General features: G+C 41.4%; 3 protein-coding genes and 1 pseudogene across 9 annotated transcripts; 2 read left to right on the forward strand and 2 right to left on the reverse strand.

Moving 5' to 3' along the window:
• Positions 1 to 1,152: 1,152 nt before the first annotated feature.
• On the reverse strand, positions 1,153 to 7,962 carry PIH1D2 (PIH1 domain containing 2). 3 transcript variants are annotated; one of them, XM_047877496.1, is made up of 7 exons: positions 7,831 to 7,962; positions 7,404 to 7,651; positions 6,407 to 6,609; positions 5,170 to 5,293; positions 4,316 to 4,561; positions 3,502 to 3,761; positions 1,153 to 2,050 (listed from the first exon to the last, which is right to left on the reverse strand). In XM_047877496.1, exons 3-7 carry the CDS (start codon positions 6,581 to 6,583, stop codon positions 1,916 to 1,918), a joined length of 942 nt encoding a protein of 313 aa, XP_047733452.1. In that variant the 5' UTR covers positions 6,584 to 6,609; positions 7,404 to 7,651; positions 7,831 to 7,962; the 3' UTR covers positions 1,153 to 1,915. The 3 variants fall into 3 exon arrangements, with proteins under 3 accessions (XP_047733452.1, XP_047733453.1, XP_047733451.1); XM_047877497.1 differs by having other exon boundaries at positions 6,407 to 6,625; XM_047877495.1 differs by having other exon boundaries at positions 6,407 to 6,714.
• Positions 5,430 to 5,951, forward strand: LOC125176291 (60S ribosomal protein L23a-like; annotated as a pseudogene).
• NKAPD1 (NKAP domain containing 1) lies at positions 7,716 to 16,523 on the forward strand. 5 transcript variants are annotated; one of them, XM_047877499.1, is made up of 7 exons: positions 7,759 to 7,775; positions 8,205 to 8,333; positions 8,961 to 9,037; positions 10,026 to 10,126; positions 11,698 to 11,847; positions 13,372 to 13,425; positions 14,104 to 16,523. In XM_047877499.1, exons 3-7 carry the CDS (start codon positions 8,969 to 8,971, stop codon positions 14,609 to 14,611), a joined length of 882 nt encoding a protein of 293 aa, XP_047733455.1. In that variant the 5' UTR covers positions 7,759 to 7,775; positions 8,205 to 8,333; positions 8,961 to 8,968; the 3' UTR covers positions 14,612 to 16,523. The 5 variants fall into 5 exon arrangements, with proteins under 5 accessions (XP_047733456.1, XP_047733455.1, XP_047733457.1 ...); XM_047877501.1 differs by having other exon boundaries at positions 8,304 to 8,333; XM_047877500.1 differs by lacking the exon at positions 8,205 to 8,333 and having other exon boundaries at positions 7,716 to 7,775.
• Positions 16,524 to 16,728: 205 nt separating this feature from the next.
• TIMM8B (translocase of inner mitochondrial membrane 8 homolog B) lies at positions 16,729 to 18,649 on the reverse strand. The gene is made up of 2 exons (XM_047877517.1): positions 18,496 to 18,649; positions 16,729 to 17,125 (listed from the first exon to the last, which is right to left on the reverse strand). The coding sequence occupies exons 1-2, from the start codon at positions 18,622 to 18,624 to the stop codon at positions 16,958 to 16,960; spliced, it is 297 nt and encodes a 98-aa protein (XP_047733473.1). The 5' UTR covers positions 18,625 to 18,649; the 3' UTR covers positions 16,729 to 16,957.
• Positions 18,650 to 18,669: the final 20 nt, after the last annotated feature.

Raw genomic sequence — 18,669 nt, forward strand, 5'->3', positions numbered from 1 at the left:
TAATTATTTTTCACATTAAATGATTAAGGCCAGGGATAGCTATGTATGTGTACGCTCTTAATAGCAACGCATTTTAAGCATACAGTATTGGTAAAATAAAGGACTGAGTTTAGCAGAATATAATCTAACACTTCAAGCTCAAGGAGTTCTAAAGCACCTCGTGGTGGGGTGCAGCACATAGCAAGGTGAAAGCATAGTCTGGCCCTGTTAGATAGTTGACACCGATCCTGAGGTTTGTGATTGAAGTTACAGGAACCCCAGGCCTGGTCTGAAAAAAAAGTTAACCAGCTGGAGAGATGATATGGAAAGGTAAGGTGGGAAGCATTCCAACTTTTTTTGAAGGATGGAAGTATACTAGGTGTGTTAACTTTAGGACATCATATTATACAGCTCTAGAAAATTTTCAGACAGTAAATTATCCTATTGCTGGGAGAATTCAAATCCAACCAGGTTTAGGAGAATTATATTTGTTTTTAAATATCACGGTATCAACTGTTAATATTACATATACTATATTCGTGTTTTTATTATTAAATTTATTTTTGAGAGTGAGCAGGGGAGGGGCAGAAACAGAGGGGACAGAGAGAGACTTCCAAGCAGGCTCTGCACTGTCAGCACAGAGCCCCTTATGGGGCTTGAACACACAAACTGAGCTTATGAACTGAGCCAAAACAAAGAGGTGGACACTTAACCTGAGCCACCCAGGTGCCCTGACACTTTATTAGTGTGTAAAGTTAAAAAGCTTTAGAGGCGCCTGGCTGGTTCAGTCAGAAGAGCATGTGACTCTTGTTCTTCTGAGTTTAAGCCCCACGTTGGGTGTAGAGATTACTAAGAAAAATACTTAAAAATAAATAAGCTTTAAAATTAACCAGGACTTTAAAGACCTTATGTTGAACTAGAAACTTACAAGGAAGGTGTATTTATACAAGATGATCAAGGATGTTTAAAGTTTGATGTGAACATTGTTGGGCTATAAATTGGAAAGTTGGTATCTTTGTGTTGAACAACCATCTGACAACTTAGATGCGTGGAAGTTGAGAAACACATCACTTCTGTCTTAAAATCATTTTTTATGTTTATTTATTTGGGGACAAAGGGGCAGAGAGAGGGAGAAAGAGAATCCCAAGCATGCTCTGCATTATCAGTGCAGATCTCCTGAACCGTGAGATCATGACCTGAGCCGAAATCCAGTCGGATGCTTAACCGGCTGAGCCACCTAGGTGCCGCTTAAAATTATCTTCTTAGGAGAAAGGCACATGTCCCGAAGTCAGCTCCTTTTTCTTAAGGTTAGATTATTTTGCGTCTTAGGTGCAGTAACACCCAGCTGTTACTGCATCACTGTATCCAAGACAAGTCCTTTTGATGTTAAAAGGTCTGAGTAGCTTGCACTCCTACCATCAGGGCTATTTTATAGAAGTACAGAGGTTCACAGAAGCATAGGTTTGCATATTTTTACATTGGCCCTGTATCTTTATAGCTGGAGGAACTGCTTCAGTTCTTGGTAATAAAAATTTTACATAGTCTGGGATTTCTTCCTGATGCAAACATTTACTAGAGACCAGAAAAACAAGTAGACCAGAATTTCAACCAGTAAACCAGGAATTCTCACAATTTACTTGGAAACAGGATTTTCCTAAATGACAAGTTTGTTACTTTTAAGACCATTAGAAATAGCTTCAAAACAAGTATAGCAATACTGTTTTAATAGTTTCTGCTTCTAGCCAAGTGTGAGGGGAGTTAAAAAAGAAAAAAAGTATAAACATGTTGATGAGAAAATCTCATTTCATCCAAAAGAACTCTTAGGAAACATGAAACCAGTATTGAAGATAAACCACTACCTCTTCACCCATAATGAAGGTCCTATCCTTCACATGCCTGTAGCACTGAAAACCCAAAAGCAGATGATGCTCTTGACTTATACCAGTGGCATTATGATGATTAATGTAGCTTTCTCTTTGATAAATTTTGCTGTAGTCATTTCGGTATCCACAGATTCTGGAAGATTCAGATATAATCTGTACTTCTCAGGGACCTCAATCAATAAGTCATCCTAAGAATAACAAAGATGAAAATAGAAAGGATTTCTTGGTTAAAATATGTGTTACTGGGGATTATTCCCAGTTATTCACACCTTTCCCATAAAATGATCCCATTTACTGCCATGTGACTTGGCAATAAACTGTAAAGTTGCTGTTGTAGCTCCCTGAGGTTTTGGGATTATTTGTTATTGTTCCTCAATACATCAAAAGTTCACTGCTATGGTGCCATAAAACAGCTGTTGCTGTCCCCAGATTATGTGGCATTGACTTTGTGACTGACCAGGAAACAGCAAGGAAAATTTATCAGCGATAGGAAAAACGGTGATCCAGGTTTTAACAGTGTGATAAAGGCCTTAGTAAAACTATCACAATAATTTGAAAGACAAGTAACGTGTACCTGGTTTGTGTCTTTAGGTAAAGAAGTGTGAAAATAGAATGTTGGTAGCATGCATTAGTCTTACTGGCTACATTTAATAAGCTACTACAAAAAGAGATGAGCTGAGAAAAGAATTTCCCAGTTTGTAAGTAGGATTAAAAGAGAATATACAGGGGCGCCTGGGTGGCTCAGTCGGTTAAGCCTCCGACTTCAGCTCAGGTCACGATCTCACGGTCCGTGAGTTTGAGCCCCGCGTCGGGCTCTGGGCTGATGGCTCAGAGCCTGGAGCCTGCTTCTGATTCTGTGTCTCCCTCTCTCTCTGCCACTCCCCCGTTCATGCTCTGTCTCTCTCTGTCTCAAAAATAAATAAACGTTAAAAAAAAAAAAAAAAGAATATACAGAGCCCAGGAATTCTACAACGTCAGGACTGAGAAATAGGACTAAGTTTTATTTTCAACCAACTATTTCTCTTGTTAGAGGATTATACATCCTTGCCATTTGAATTCCTGTGAGAATATTTTTATTTATTTATTTTTTTTAATTTTCGGGACAGAGAGAGACAGAGCATGAACGGGGGAGGGGCAGAGAGAGAGGGAGACACAGAATCAGAAACAGGCTCCAGGCTCCGAGCCATCAGCCAAGAGCCTGACGCGGGGCTCGAACTCGCGAACCGCGAGATCGTGACCTGGCTGAAGTCGGACGCCTAACCCACTGCGCCACCCAGGCGCCCCTCCTGTGAGAATATTCTTACTAGCCCTATTGATGTAGGATTTGGCCTTGTGACCTGAGTTTGGCCAACAGAATGTGGAGTAAAAGTGATATATTCTATGTCTGAGAGAAAGTTTTAGGAGCCATTGCATGAGTTACCCATTTGTATTTTCCCTCTTCCATGAGAATGGCATGTCTCAGATGGGATCTACCCCTTCACTTGTATCTTGAAATGTGCAAGACCCTGGAGCAGAGGCCTAGGTGACATGTAAGCTGAGTAAACTGCTGTAAACCACTGAGATTGTGCAGTTTGTTACTAGAGTGTATTACAGTAAATGTTGACTGACACAAATTTATAGTATTACCTACTCGACTTACCTCAGAAACACTAAGGTCACAGAGAGATGCGGAATTAATACCAGGTAATTCAACTTTTATTTCAATTTTCAGAGGTTTCTCATTCTGATCAGCCACAATTTTTAATTCATAGGCTGGTTCCTTCATCTCTACCTGGCTCTCTGTACTGGAAATCTCCTCTATCAGACACCTTGTTTTGCTTGAAACTTCATCTTTTGGCAATAAAAGTTGGAAGTCATCTGGGTTGCTCACAGTACTACTTATCTGTTCAAGGGTTAGTTCTTCAGGAAAATAAAAGGCGGGGGGGGGGGAGATGAAATTAAAAAAAATTAATCAACAACATAAAATACTATGAGCTTTAGTGTGTGTGGTGTTAGCCAAAATGACAGATAAAGCTGAAGCTAAATTAGTTGGGGAATCTTAAACCAAAGAATTTAGTTAAAAAGTTTGAAGTACTGAAAAATCTTTAAGGACATGCTAATATTTCTAATGCCCAATCTTTCTATTTTTCTATCTTAAGTTTCTCTTTTAAAATCAAGATTTCTAGTTTGCAAAATGTACACAGGATGCAAAAACAATTTTAAATCAGTTAAATTTTCCACTTACATTTTTTTTTAAAATTTTTTTTCAACATTTATTTATTTTTGGGACAGAGACAGAGCATGAATGGGGGAGGGTCAGAGAGAGAGGGAGACACAGAATCGTTAACAGGCTCCAGGCTCTGAGCCATCAGCCCAGAGCCCGATGTGGGGCTTGAACTCACAGACCGCGAGATCGTGACCTGGCTAACCGACTGCGCCACCAGGCGCCCCTCCACTTACATTTCTTAACTTACCCTTTTTCATTTTCTCTCTTAAATCTGTGGGGTCAGTTTGCATTCTCAACAGATTTTGTTTCATCCTTTGAATGCTTCCTTTTATTCTAAAGTTAGTAATGCTGTAAGAGTGTGAGAGAGTGAATTGGAGTTTTTCCTCAATGCATTTCATGGCCATCTGTATTAATTGATCTTTTTTCACTTGGTCCTTTTCTGCTGCCTGGAGAACATCAGGATTGTAGGCCACATCGATGACTGTATAAACATCTGTGTGTGTAATTCAGAGGGTGTGAGATGAAGACAACTCATTTCACTAATGGTACTATCAGTTAATTTATTAAGCCATAATCCTGATAAAACTAGAAAGTATAAAGTATTCCTGTATTTTTCAGAGGTAATCACACAGTTGCTATGTACACAAATTTTCAATTAGGGCATTTCTGGGCATTTTATATGGATTATTATTAGAAAAATTGAACCACATTTATATAAATAAAAGTGCTTATTAGTTATTAACTACATTACAACCAAATAAAATATTTTACTTATACTGCCTTTTACCAAGTAAAATCTGGTACATGCTTATTCCCAATAAAGTTTTTATTTTTTTTTTAATTTTTTTTCAATGTTTTTATTTATTTTTGGGACAGAGAGAGACAGAGCATGAACGGGGGAGGGGCAGAGAGAGAGGGAGACACAGAATCAGAAACAGGCTCCAGGCTCCGAGCCATCAGCCCAGAGCCTGACGCGGGGCTCGAACTCACGGACTGCGAGATCGTGACCTGGCTGAAGTCGGACGCTTAACCGACTGCGCCACCCAGGCGCCCCCCAATAAAGTTTTTAAAATATGCTTAATCCCCCATAATTCTATGTACCTGATGTCTCAGACCTATCTTCTGGTCTGCCAATACTTAGAGGTACTGGATGAGTGTTTGACTGGGGAGCTGGGATCCTTTTCCACTGACACAGGTTGATGAAAAGTATTTTTTCCTTTGGTTTCTAAAAAGCAAATAATTTTTCATATCTCAAAACCTAGTTGTTTTTTTTAATCATAGCCTAAAGGTAACTCAGATAATTTTATGCTCTAAAATAGCCATTCTGTGTATTAAAACTGTGTTTGAGCCCTTTCACGAAGATGGCACCTAAGGGGAAGAAGGAAGCCCCTGCCCCTCCCAATGCCGAAGCCAAAGTAAAGGCTTTGAAGGCCAAGAAAGCAGTACGGAAAGCCATCCAGGGGCATAAAAAAAAGGAGATCTGCACATCACCTACATTCCAATGGCTCAAGACACCGAGTCTCCAAAGGCAACCCGAATATCCTCGTTAACAGAGCCCCCAGGAGAAACAAGCTTGACCAGTCTTTCCCCGTGACTACTGAGCCAGCCATGAAGAAAACAGAAAACAACACACTTGTGTTCGTTGGGGATGTCAAGGCCAACAAGCACCAGATCAAACAGGCTGTGAAGAAGCTCTATGACACTGACGTGGCCAAGGTCAACACTCTGATCAGGCCCGATGGAGAAAAGAAAGCGTATGTTCGACTGGCTCCTGACTATGATGCTTTGGATGCTGCCAACAAAATTGGGATCATCTAAACTGAGTCCAGCTAGCTAAATCTAAATTTTTCACCATAAAAAAAATAAAACAAAACTGTGTCTGAGAAATTGTACTGTTACCTGATTTCCTCCAAGCTACCGACTTTCCTTCGATATACAGCTGCCACTGCCAGAGGAACTGGGAGGAAGGAGGGGGCACTGATCCAAGCAGCTATTCCAGGTGAATTTGACCTTATTTCACCACTTCCTTACCTCTCAGCCAACTAAGTTCTTTTTAGGTGAAAAACCTCCAACTCTATGATTCTCTGTTAAATCATTTTACTTTTTTTTTTATTCTAGTAGAAAATGGCTTATTGTGAGATCTCCAAAATGTATCCAGTGGGAACTTCCCATTCTTACTTCTTCAGCATGATCCTCCACACTGTTTCACTCTCCATTTAGAGTGGTAGTTTCCCTCGAGTTTTCTTAAAGTCGCAATAGCTAAAGGCGAGTTATTCTCTGATTATTCCAGGATTATTTCAGTCAAGACCTCCCATCCCTGGGAACCAACTCTACATACCAGGATCCTGGTTTGTAGACAGAGCCATGGTTCTGGGGCGGCACAGAGCTGTCCCCCTTCTTTCAGCTGCTGTTGAATAAACTTCTCGTAGCCCTCAGGGTTGCTTTCAGCCAGATCGTCTAGGAGGTTCCAGAACTGAGTAACTTGGGTGAGCAGACCCTTTGAGGAAGACTCCATGATTGAGGTGAATAGGCCTCTTAAGTCTGTGGAAAGATATGACTTAAGGGGAAAAAGGTCTGTGTAGTGATTCATTTCTTCTTTTGGAGAAGGAAGAACAGGTCTTGTTTGGGTGAAGTCAGCACCTGTGTCTAACAAATTGTGGATCAGCACCACTTTTGTTTTCCTTATTCTCTAATTATCTAGCACCCCTTCTTAAAGTTCTCAGGTTGTCGTCTCAGATGTCAAGTCCTTACTTCTGCCTAGACCCTCTCAAGTGCTGAGGGTAGTCATTGAAAGTCTGGATTACGGGTGATTTTCTTGTTCCAATACCTGGGTTTTGGCTGACCGGTGCCTATCCAGTCCTGAAACTGCCAGAGGTGTGTGTGGGGTGAGGGCCACAGGAGACATCCTCATAGCTTCCTCCAGCTTAGGCAAAGCTGGAGCCGGAATGCACAGATCCCATTTTAGCTTTATCACTTAACTTAGGTGTGTGACCCTGAGCAATTAGGTTATATACATCAGTTAATTCTCCTCAAAATGACGGTAATACCTATGTCATAGGTTATTGTGAGAATTAATTAATATGGAGAAACTGGGACACTTCGTTAACACTGTATGAGAGTAATAATACACCATCTGTGTCTAGAGATCACCTCCCTTGCCCTCCTCCCCCACTGGAGAGGCGTCCCACAGCAGCCACAGAATGAGGCAAACAGGAGGTTTGGGTTCTCCGAATACTATAGTAGGATTAAACTATTTTTTTTTCTTTTTTTAGTAGGGTTATACTAAATGGGAAGCTTAACTAAAGGACAATCACTCCAGAGGTCGGCGAACCCACCTCCTCTCTCGGTTCCTTGACAAACAGCGACACCTGTTACCAGGGTAACCAGACCGGGTCCAACATCTAATTGGGTCCGGAAAGCTCCAGGCAGAAAGGACTTTCACATCTAGTTCCGGAATCTCCTCCTTCTTGCTTTTCAGTTGAGCCCGACCTACTTCTTTTCCAGGAAGGCGCCCGCCTCCCTTCCGCACCTTTCGATCTCTAGAGGATCCTGGAAACTCTCCTTGTGGGAGTCTCCGCGTCTCCTGTTGGTGGGAAGAGTTTCTCAGGAGCACGACTTCCGGCCTGGAACGGAAGTCCGCTCCCTTGTCTCCCAGACCTCCCCCTCCCCCCTCCCCAAATCCCCGCCACGCGAGGCTGCGGCGCACGGTATGGGTGTGTTTGTGTGTGTCTGTATGGGGAGGGCGTTTGGAGGGAAGGTTACCGGGAGCTCCGTGGCCGCTGGGGGGCAGGGATCCCGGTGACAGAGATGGGGGTATTTTCTCTGACTTCCCCTTGGAAGCTTTAACCCCCCCTTCGGGCACTCTAGGTATTTCTTGGGGCCCAGTCGAGGATTGTACCCGTCCAGAGCCTCCCCATCCTTTCGGGAGAGCGAAGCCCAACCCCCGGGTCCGTCCCAGAGGAGCGTGAGCGGGGAATGCCCCGTCAACCCGGCCCTCCGGATTCCGCGCCGGCGCAGACTCCGGCCTCAGTCCGGAAAGAGATCTTCCTGTCGGTCTGGGCTGGGGGCAAGGCAGCGGTGGCCTGGGCCGCGGGTGAGGGCAGAATAACCGGTGGGAAGGCTGCGTTTTCACGAAGGACTCGGGTGAAGCTGCAGAGCTGCCTTTGAGCCCTGACTCCTTGGCTTCCTGGGTCGGAGGAGATCTTGTAATGGAGTGGTTCTTCGTCTCACACTAGCAAGATGCCTGATTTCCTCAGGATCGAGGGGTGAGTGAGCGGTGGGGTGGTTGCACAAAACCGCTGCTAGCTACACACTGGATACCCTTGTCATCTGTATTTTGGAGGCTTCTGTACAAATTAGAAAGTAAAATTCTCCTGAGTGGAGAAATTTAGGGCCTCTCTGCATTTGATGTCAAATGTTGACATTTGCTGGTCCCTGATAGTCTCAAATCTAGATATTTGCTTCATGACGAACTGATTTTGGGATTCCACAGTTGATTTCTAATCTGCACCTGGTTTGCCTTGGGCAATCTGGCCTGGGGCAAGTTATGGCTTAAGGGAATTTCACCTACAAAATAAGAATGAAGATGCTTGCCTCATATAAAACATGGGATTGTGTTGAAGATTAAATAAAATGGTGCTCTTGAAAGCACATAACTTTGTGCAGTTTAAAAGAACTTCGACGTACATTTATGTCAGTTACATTCATCTTCATATTAGTGTGGTCAGACATTTTTCTTCTTTTAATGGTAAAGGGAAAACTACCCCTTAGGACTTCTGACTTCTTGTTCAGTGATCTTTTCTTTACCTCGTGCTTCCTTATAATATTGTAATAAAAGAGAAGGTAATAAAGGAAATTATTTTTATTAAGTGTTAATTCTTGATTAATTTCAGATTGAAGAATGTCCCGGGTTCCATTGGGGAAAGTCCTCCTGAGGAATGTCATCCGGCATACAGATGCTCACAATAAGGTAAGAGGTACAATCTGGTTATTCCTCAACATTTATTGAAGGCATACAGTGTGCCAAGCATTATTTTGGCAGTTTGGAGATACAAAGGTGAATAAAATCGGTAATTATAGTCAATTTGATAAGTACTGTAATAGAGACATACACAAAGTGCTTCAGTGCACTGAGGAATGAATAATGAAATCTGCCTTGGGAAATAAGGAAAGGCTTCATAGAATGGGTGGTATTTGAGCTGCTGATGATATTTGAATTAGTTCTCATTTAACAGGTTAAACTTTACCATGTGTAAAAGATCATTCCAGACAGAAGGAACATCATGTACTCACATGGCAACAAAAAGGAGCATGAAGCACTTGGGGCTTGGCAATAAACTGTGCATTCAGAAAGTAGGGAGGTGGGGGGGGTGGGGCCATGGGGTAGTGACGGAAGATAAAGCTTGAGTGGTAAGTTAGAGTTGGCTTGTGACGCTTTTTCCTCTAAATTATAATGAAACCATCAAAGTCTTTAATTTGTATTTGTATCTTAGATGATTAGTTAGCTGGGTAGGGGATAAATCAGATGAAGTGAAATAATAGAGACACCAGTTAGGCAATTGCAGTGCTACAGGTGAGAGATGATGAGCCATTCGCATGAAAACAGTGACTGTAGGGATGAAGAGGAATTTAGGAGATAGAATCCCAAGAACTTGGTGACTAATTGAAACAGAAAGGATTATCATTTGATAATTGCGGCATAATTGCAAAATTAGTAAGGTGATAGGTGTGTCTGTGCAGGGTTAAAAAGTTCTCGTGTGGCTGCAGAACGTTTGAGATTCACTGGGTCCGATTATTTAACCACTCTAGAAATCCTGAATTTGTTTCCCAGGTTCCTGGTTATAACCCAATCTGTAATGCAATAATTAGTGCAGAGTGTTTTGTCAGTTACTTTTCTTTGATGTAAAATGTTATTTTTAGTCATTTATTTGTATTTCTTTTCTTTAAAAAAAATGTAGATTCAGGAGGAATCAGATATGTGGAAAATAAGAGAACTGGAGAAACAGATGGAAGATGCCTACCGGGGAACCAAAAGGAAAATGTTACCCAGTAGTTCAAGGTGAAATTGCAGCTCTAAGAACCAAAATAATTCTGATCTTCTTTAGAACCATTAACTTTCACTTAAAAGCATTTTAGTACGCTAAAGATAGATGAGTTCAGTTCTGTGAATCTTTAAGCCTTCCTTCTTTCATAAATCTAGACCCACGCATAAAGATAGTGGCTATGATACATATGGCTTAATTCTTGGTACTGAATTCCAAAATTCTACCTTGAACAACTTTAAAAGTTAAAGATTTTGTGTATTCTGACCTTGCTTGGTGGCTTTTAAGATTTACTGTTGGTAACTTAGTCACTTAAGCTATCATTCACTCCTTTCCTCTGTTAGTCTTAGATTCTCTGTGAGCCTTTTCTTTACCCCATCTCCTTGTTGTGTTCACCAAGTCACACAGCCTTTCACATTACCTTCTAAATAGTTTCAGTGTTGAGTATAAAGGATAATACAGGCTTAGTTGTCTTCTCTATGGAGGTATAGGAATGTCTGAGTATTGGGAACATCTCTTGGGCTTCATATGCCTGTTAGTGTAGAGCTGTGTATATGAAAAATGACTATACTAATAATGCTAATTTCTAAAGCCACCCAGGGAAACAATATATGAGATATTTAAGGAGAGTGAGTGTGCCTGCGGAGTACTCAGGCTTTGGAGTACATACAACTCAGGATTGGCTGTATGTGAAGGACTTTAAACAAGAAAGTATTTGGGGTCTCCAAGGTAAAGAAGGCATGGTCTCAATATAAAAATAAATATCTTTGCAGATATTTGCAGATAAAATGTTTCCTTTCTAAAGATGGTCCTTTGAGAATTTAGAAGTTAGTGCAGATGATGGTTTGTCTTATATTGCTTGTTCAATTCCAAGAGGCATTTCCAGGAACAAAATACTATTTTTAGAGTGAATTATTAATACCTGTCATGGTCTAATAAATCTTTAAATCATAATCTCTTTAGGGGCAGGATTCTGATTGTCTCATTTGCTATTACATTCCTAGCAGCTAGAACTGTGCCTAGCATATAGGCGGCCCTTAAACATTTTTGATAATTAGTTAGCTTGCGGAGTGACTTGTTAGTGGACCTTGTAAGCACAGGCTGTGTCAGTGGTTCTCAACTGGTTTTCTACCCCAGCATCCTCATGGGTTAGTACTTGTTCCTACTGTTACTAGGACCTCAGTGCAGAAGGTTGCTGGTTTTCCAGGAAGGGAAAACCTTCCCTGGAGATTCTGAAATCTCCAGAGTAGTTGGAAATTGTGACCAGCTGTGATTATTTTCAGCATCCTTCTTTGCATGCCCTCCTACTTGAGAATCAGTGAGCGAGCTACAGCGTGCCATAGTCCATAAGTCATTTTTGTCTGTATTCTGCAATAGGATGGGTAGTAATGGCCAGATTTTCCCTGGATAAGTGTACAGACTTAGACAGTAGAACAGATCATGACTTTTTACATTTTTTTTTTTTAATACTAATTATCAGGTGGTTGTTTTCCCCTTAGCTTGTTCAGTGGGTTTTGTGTATGACATTCCATAAAGGAACCTTGCAGATTGCTTCCAAATATAAAAGTTCTTCTGTTTTTCCTTATAGCCGGATGCGTAGTGATGGTTTTGATGAAGAAAGTCAAAGAGACTATTGGAGGCCAAAGACTGAAATTTCTGGGGCACTGGAAGATGACTTTCTTAAGGCTAAATCCTGGAATAAGAAGTTATATGATTATGAAGCTAATATGCCAGACAGGTTTGTAACTAAATTCTTGTGACCATTAATGATATCTGGCTTGAGAGTATATAGTTTTAAAAATTAATTATTCCTACAAAAACTTGCACACAAATGTTCATAGCATAATTATCATAATGGCCCCAAAGTGGAAACCCAAATGTCTGTCAACTGATGAAGGGATAAACAAAATGTGGTACAGTAGTCCCCACCCTTATCCATGAGGATATGTTCTGAGACCCCCAGTGGTTGCCTAAAACCGTCAGTAGTACTGAACCCTATATATACTATGTTTTTTCCTATACATACATACTTATGATAAAGTTAATTTCTTTTTCTAGTTTTTAAATATTTATTTTTGAGAGAGAGAGTGAGCACGAGCATGGGAGGGGCAGAGAGGCAGGGCAGAGGATCTGAAATGGGCTCTGTGCTGACAGCAGAGAGCCCGACCCTAGGCTCAAACTCACACACCATGAGATCATGACCTGAGCTGAAGTCGGATGCTTAACCGACTGAGCCACCTAGGTGCCCCTGATGAAGTTTAATTTCTAAATTGGAGACAGTAAGAGCTTTACAATAACTAAAAATAGAACAATTGTAACAATATACTGTAATAAAATTTATGTGAATGTGGTCTGTCAAATATTTTATTAATACTGTATTCATCATTCTTCTTGTGATGATGTGAGATGATAAAATGCCTATGTGATGAGATGAAGTGAGCGGAATGATGTAGGCATTTTGATGTAGCGTTAGGCTGCTGCTGACCTCTGACAATATGACAGAAGGAGGGCGATCTGCTTCCAGAAGGCAAAACTGAAGATAAGGGGGGACTAATGTGATGTTCTTTGACGGTGAAAGGAATAAAGTACTGTTATACTGTAACATGGATGAAGCTTGGAAACAGGTGGAAAAAACCAGACACAAAAGGCCACTTATTACATGATTCTATTTATATGGTATGTCCAGAATCAGCAAATCCATAGAGACAGAAAGTAGATTCGTGGTTGCCATGGGCTACAGGAGAGGGAGGAATGGAGAGTTAGTGCTAGAGGATGGAGTTCCTTTTTGGGTGATGAGAGTGTTCTGAAATTAGATAGTGGTGACGGTTGCACAACTCTGAATATACTAACAGCCACTGAATTGTACACTTCAAAAGAGTGAATTTTATGGTATAGGAATTACATCTTAGTAAAATTGCTCTGTAAAAAACAATTGTCCCAATATAGACTGCATTATGTTAACAGTTGTTTTTGGAGAAGTATTTCACAGCTAAAGAGCAGAGTAAAAGAGTTCTTGAGAATGGCAAGTTCTCTTACAAATGGACAAAAGAATCCTTTGTGTCTAAAATGATAGTGTGAAGTACAGAAAATGTAGCCAGTTAAGTTACTGAGCTTGAAGATGGGGTTGGCTCTATGGTGTTTTCTTTGTTCTGTATGCCTGTTTGTGTATGCGTGCACTCGTAAGTCTGTCTAATTTTTTTTTAACTTAAAGAAATGTATGTATTGCCTTAATAATACATATAATATCTGTGTCATCTTACAGATGGGGTCACAGCGGTTACAAAGAGTTATACCCTGAAGAATTTGAAACAGACAGGTAAGGCAAATAGGCTTACTGAAAAAAAAGTTAGAAACCAAGTGAACCAATACCAAGTAATACTATTCCAAATCTGAACTATAAATTGGGTTCCTAATTTTATTTATTTTAAAAATGTTTTTTATTTATTTTTGAGACAGACAGACAGAGCATTAGCAGGGGAAGGGTAGAGAGAGAGGGAGACACAGAATCTGAAGCAGGCTCCAGGCTCTGAGCTGTCCGCACAGAGCCTGACTCGGGGCTTGAACTCACGGACCGTGAGATCATGACCTGAACCAAGTCGGATACTTAACCAACTGAGCCACCCAGGTGCCGTGGGTTCCTAATTTTATAAAGGAGATAACATTTGCCATTAAAAATGTAACCAGAAAATAATAGGCAATTTAGTTTGGAGATACTTGGTATTTTGCCGTTTCCTGATTGATGTTCTGCATATACATAGCATTTAGGTTCTTCTACATAGTATTCCATACAGTAACTCAAGGGGACAGATGAGAATTTATCTTTAAGAAAACAAAATGAGAAAACAAAAAGAGTGATAGTCTCATAGTAACCCTATGTCAAAGCTCTTATTTAAAATTCAGATGTTAACCCCAACTTTCTATCTAGAGTGTAGAATACTAAAATATTAATAGACTTTTTATTTCCTATAGTAAAGCAGTTTCTCTTTTTTATTAGTAGTGACCAGCAAGATATTACCAATGGAAAAAAAACATCTCCCCAAGTAAAATCATCTACCCACGAGTCTCACAAACACAAGAAGTCAAAGAAATCCCACAAAAAAAAGCAGAAAAAAAAGTCACACAAAAAACAGAAGAAAAGCAAAAAGGAAGCCACAGATGTAACAGCAGATTCCTCAAGCGAGTTTTCAGAAGAAACGGGGGCTTCTAGTACCGGGAAAAGGAAACAGCCACATAAGCGCAAGAAAAAATCCAGGAAAAAGTCGCTCAAGAAACCTGCTTTATTCTTGGATGCAGAAAGTGATACTTCCCAGTCCGATGATTCCGCATCCAGCAGTTCTGAGGAAGGCGAGGAAAGAGACACTAAGAAAACCAAAAGGAAAAAGAGAGAGAAAAAAGTCCATATCCCTGTAGTTAACAATGAAATACAGGAGAGGACAAACAAACGCACAAATTGGAAAGTGGCTACAGATGAAAGGTCTGCAGAGAGTTCAGAGGATGACTAAATGAGAAAGAAACATTCTTCATTTGCCCATCTGACTGGTTACTTGCAGCTCTGTCACCTTGGGGTTTTGCCAGTGACTCTATTGCCCAGCACAGGGGCCCTGAGGTCAGAGCTGTCCTGTGCCATCTATATATGTTCTGACAGACTTGTCTTGTTTTGGCCTGTTAAACTTGATCCTCTTACTGTTAATAGGGAATCTGGTATTTTGTTATGAAGTTTTCTCAAAGAGATTATTTTTTGCAATTAATCACATTTAGGGTAGAGTGCATATACAGCAAATTAAAGGACCCAGAAAGCTGAACCCAATAATGACCTGGGTACACCAATTGGAATGTTGAATCTGGGGAAGGGCAAGGGTTGGGATCGAGAGGTGGATTGGAACTGGTGCTGTGTAGAATGCTATAAGGGAACATCGTGTTGCTATCTTTATATAGCAGGTGCCAGGACTTAACTTTTTGTGTCTTCAGCCTTGGTGCTTTGATCTTTCTGTATTTGGCCCCTTAGATATGGTCCAGTTTATTTAATGAGAAAAAATGTATAAGAACAAGATATTTTTCCTTCATAACATCCATAGACCGCTGTTATGAGACTAGGGTTTTTTGGTCAAATTTCTCTGCTGGACAGGGTCTGTGGCTACACTCAGTATACCCCTAAACATGGTAATTGGATAGTAAATGGTTTTCTACTTCCTTTGTTGTCTATTGCCTAAATGGCCTTGTGTTCAAAATTCTTTCTTTGGTTGTCTTAATCCTCAACCAAATGGGATAAAGTTAGGAATTGGTCATGCTGTTTAATGGTGCTCTGAACAGGATTCAGGGTTGCAACTGCCATTTAAATGTTATCTTCCTTGTTCATTTCTAAATCCATTAATGAACTTTAGATTTTCCCTGAAGTTATGTTGAATCAGTTCCAAAATGAAACAGGCTTCTCAGGGATGCACCCACTTCTTCCCAGTCAGCCTTCTGATTAAAGCACCAAGCAGAGACAGTATTATTTCCCTTTGCTCTATACTGTGATCCCTACTGTTAATTCTTAAAAAAAACAAAATATCACTGAAAAAAAGCTGGTAGAACACAGGTGAGTTTTTTCATTATCACGGAATGTCAAGTGACATTGTTTTTCCTGGTTGTCACTTCATTGACTGAGTAGAAAACTTGAAAACCCAGACTTTTGGTCTTGGTTCTGCCACTAACTAGTTATGAGGTCTGAACAGGTAAGTTAACCTTCCTGGCCTTACCTTCCCCATGTAGAATACAGAAATACTTCATGGTAGCATGACAGTGTAAGACACCAGCAATAGAATAGAACTATAACAACATTCCATGAGGTGGTAATACTTTGTGGTTCTAACTACTAAATTTGTTCTTTCCAGAACAGATTTCTAATAAAGTGCTTAGTCACAAAATACATGGTTGGCTAGAGGTTCTCATCCCTTGATTATAAGCAGGTGCTACCTTTGAGGATATTTACTTGAAATATTAATACTTTGGTACTCAACTGTCATTGTTCCATGGCGTATATTTTTACCTTATAGGATTAGTGGGGGCCCACGGGTGGGAGGGCAGGATGTCTGTAATTACTACCTCTTAACCTAAAGCAATTGTTTTGTTCTTGAAGTAAGTGAAATCTTTGTTGGAAGGAGTCTTCATGTATTTTTTTGAAGCATTGTTTCTGTGCTGTAAAAGTATTGATTTTAGCACAGACTCAGGAAGATGGGCCGGTGGAACAAGGCATCTCCAGGAAGTTGGTTCTGTTTTGGGCTTGACCTTCCCTTTCTCCCATACTAGCAGGCCTATTTCTATCCCAAGAATACACATCTTGCCTGTTTTGTTTTTTTTGGTTGTTTTTTTTTTTTTGCCATGTTTACCTTTTCTTGGTCATGTATAAGCAATAAAGCTGTTTTCTGTTCTTCACCCTTCTCAACCCCAATTTCTCTTCTATACCTTAGGCTAAGGTTTTGATGGTTCTTCTAGCCCCCTTAATTAGTGGTTTAGGATGGCCCTTCAAAACCCAAGATCTCATTTGCACTACTGGTCTTGGAACACACTTGTTTCTAGTGTTCCTGCCCATCAGAGATCTCTATATTAATAATCCTAAAATGGGGTTAAAAAAAAAGAGTTGGAGAATTCACATTTATTGAGCAACTGTTGTGATACAACATGGAATTTCTGAATTCCAAATAAATAAATTTCACTTTTTGAACATTTGATCTGTGACTTTTTAGCACCAACAGGCTTGGTAACAGCCTCAAGTTCACCTGACAGTGGGCTGCCGACCTCCCCCCAGTGGCCCATCAATCTGCTCCAACAAGTCCTTCGTTTCTTCTGTCATTCTCCCAAGGGATGGCCTATTGCCCTCCTTTCTGTACAATCTGGGCAAAGCGACTGGTGATAGCAAGAGTAGTGTCAATGAAGCGGTCCACACAGCTAGAGAGGCAGTTTTCAGTGCGAGAGTCTAGGCGATTCCCTGGCTTCTCCACACATTTATCCCAGCATAGCTCCATGAAGTGATGCACCTAAGAAGAAAGAAAATAACCACCGATGTCTGCATATAGGTCTAACTCTGCCAACTTTATTTCCTTCCCATTCTTCTCATTTTCTGTCACCTGATGGAATCATTCAATCAACAAACCACGGGCTCCCCTCTTTCCTCACTTCATAACTTGTCACCAGTATGGCCCAGATCCTTGTCCTTACGTTGCAATAATCCTTTATTCTCTCCATTACTGTTTTTCTCTTTAGTGATTAAAAATTACTTTCCATCACGTCACCCCTGTGTTTGCTTAATGCATCAGTTCCTCTCAGCCACTCAGGGCACTCCCTTATTTAACCACTAACCTGTTGTGCTTCCATGAAGTACATGCATAGCATACTCGACCCTTAATATTCCTGGAATGCCCTCCCTAAAGATTTTTCCCATTCTTCAACACAGTTCAAATTTTTACCTCCTTGAAGGCCACGGTCTATTTTTTACAACTGTGTTAAGTCCTTAATCAGATTGTAAATTTTCAGGCAGGGTGAGTATCTTTTATCTTCCCAATTAGCTCCAGTGTAAGCTGGAAAGGTATGGTACCAATGAATGTCCCCCAAACCACTGCATTCATTCACTCCAAATCTATCCCTTACAGAGCAGTTCTTTAACCATTTACTGAGGGCGTCCTTTTTGGGATGCTGAGTACTCAGTCAATACTGTCTGCGGTCCTAAAGTGTGACTGTCCTCTCAGTCTGAGACGTGGTTAAGCAATAAGCCATACTGGGAGTGGTCCTGCTGCTAGTAAGCGACCAGGCCGGGTTTCAAACGGTGGCGAAAGGGCTCCAAAACACTTGTTCTAAACTACAGTCCACACTGACTACTTCAGAGTCCACCTTTCTCCATTAATGTTCTACTACTTTGTCGTTTTCAAATACGTTATCGCATATGGTCTCTACAATCCAGTGAGGCAGCAGGCGACTGCAAAACCAGGACCCATATGGGTGGGTGTCTTGCCTAGAGGTACGTGGCCTGTAAGGGGCAGAGGCAGGATCAGAACCCAGACCTTCCGAATGCCAAGCCCAGAGAGCTCGCCGCCAAACTAGTTTCCGGTGACCTTGGCGTCGCCCGAACCTTTCTCCTCTGCTTTACACTTTCTCTTTCCCCCACGCCGGGTTTGCCGAACAGGCACCCGAGCACTACTGGTCACCAGGGCCTGGAGGGCCATGCTCATTTCTTTTCCGAGAAGAACCGGGCGCAGCAAGAACGAGCATTGGGCAGCCTCCCCGTAGCGAGGTGGCAGAGCTCTGCTAGTTTTTTTCTAGCGGCAGTCACTTCGCGGGCTGAGTAAAGAGCCTGAACAGTCAACCTGAGCCTCAGCCTCCTTTCTCTCCACCGCGGTCCTTGTCCTCGCACCTGTGCCGTGAACTGCGCTTTCTGCTGTTCGGCTGCCACCAGGCGCTGCAACTCCGCTTCGTCCGCCTCACCCAGCTCCGCCATCGTCCACCTCGAACTCCCGGCCTTCTTACGAGCGTGTGTGCGCATGCGCGGCGGACGCGCGCCCACTCCCGACTTCCGGTTCACCAGGCA

The sequence above is a fragment of the Prionailurus viverrinus genome, chromosome D1 (genome assembly GCF_022837055.1).
Source record: "Prionailurus viverrinus isolate Anna chromosome D1, UM_Priviv_1.0, whole genome shotgun sequence".
Classification (NCBI taxonomy): domain Eukaryota; kingdom Metazoa; phylum Chordata; class Mammalia; order Carnivora; family Felidae; genus Prionailurus; species Prionailurus viverrinus.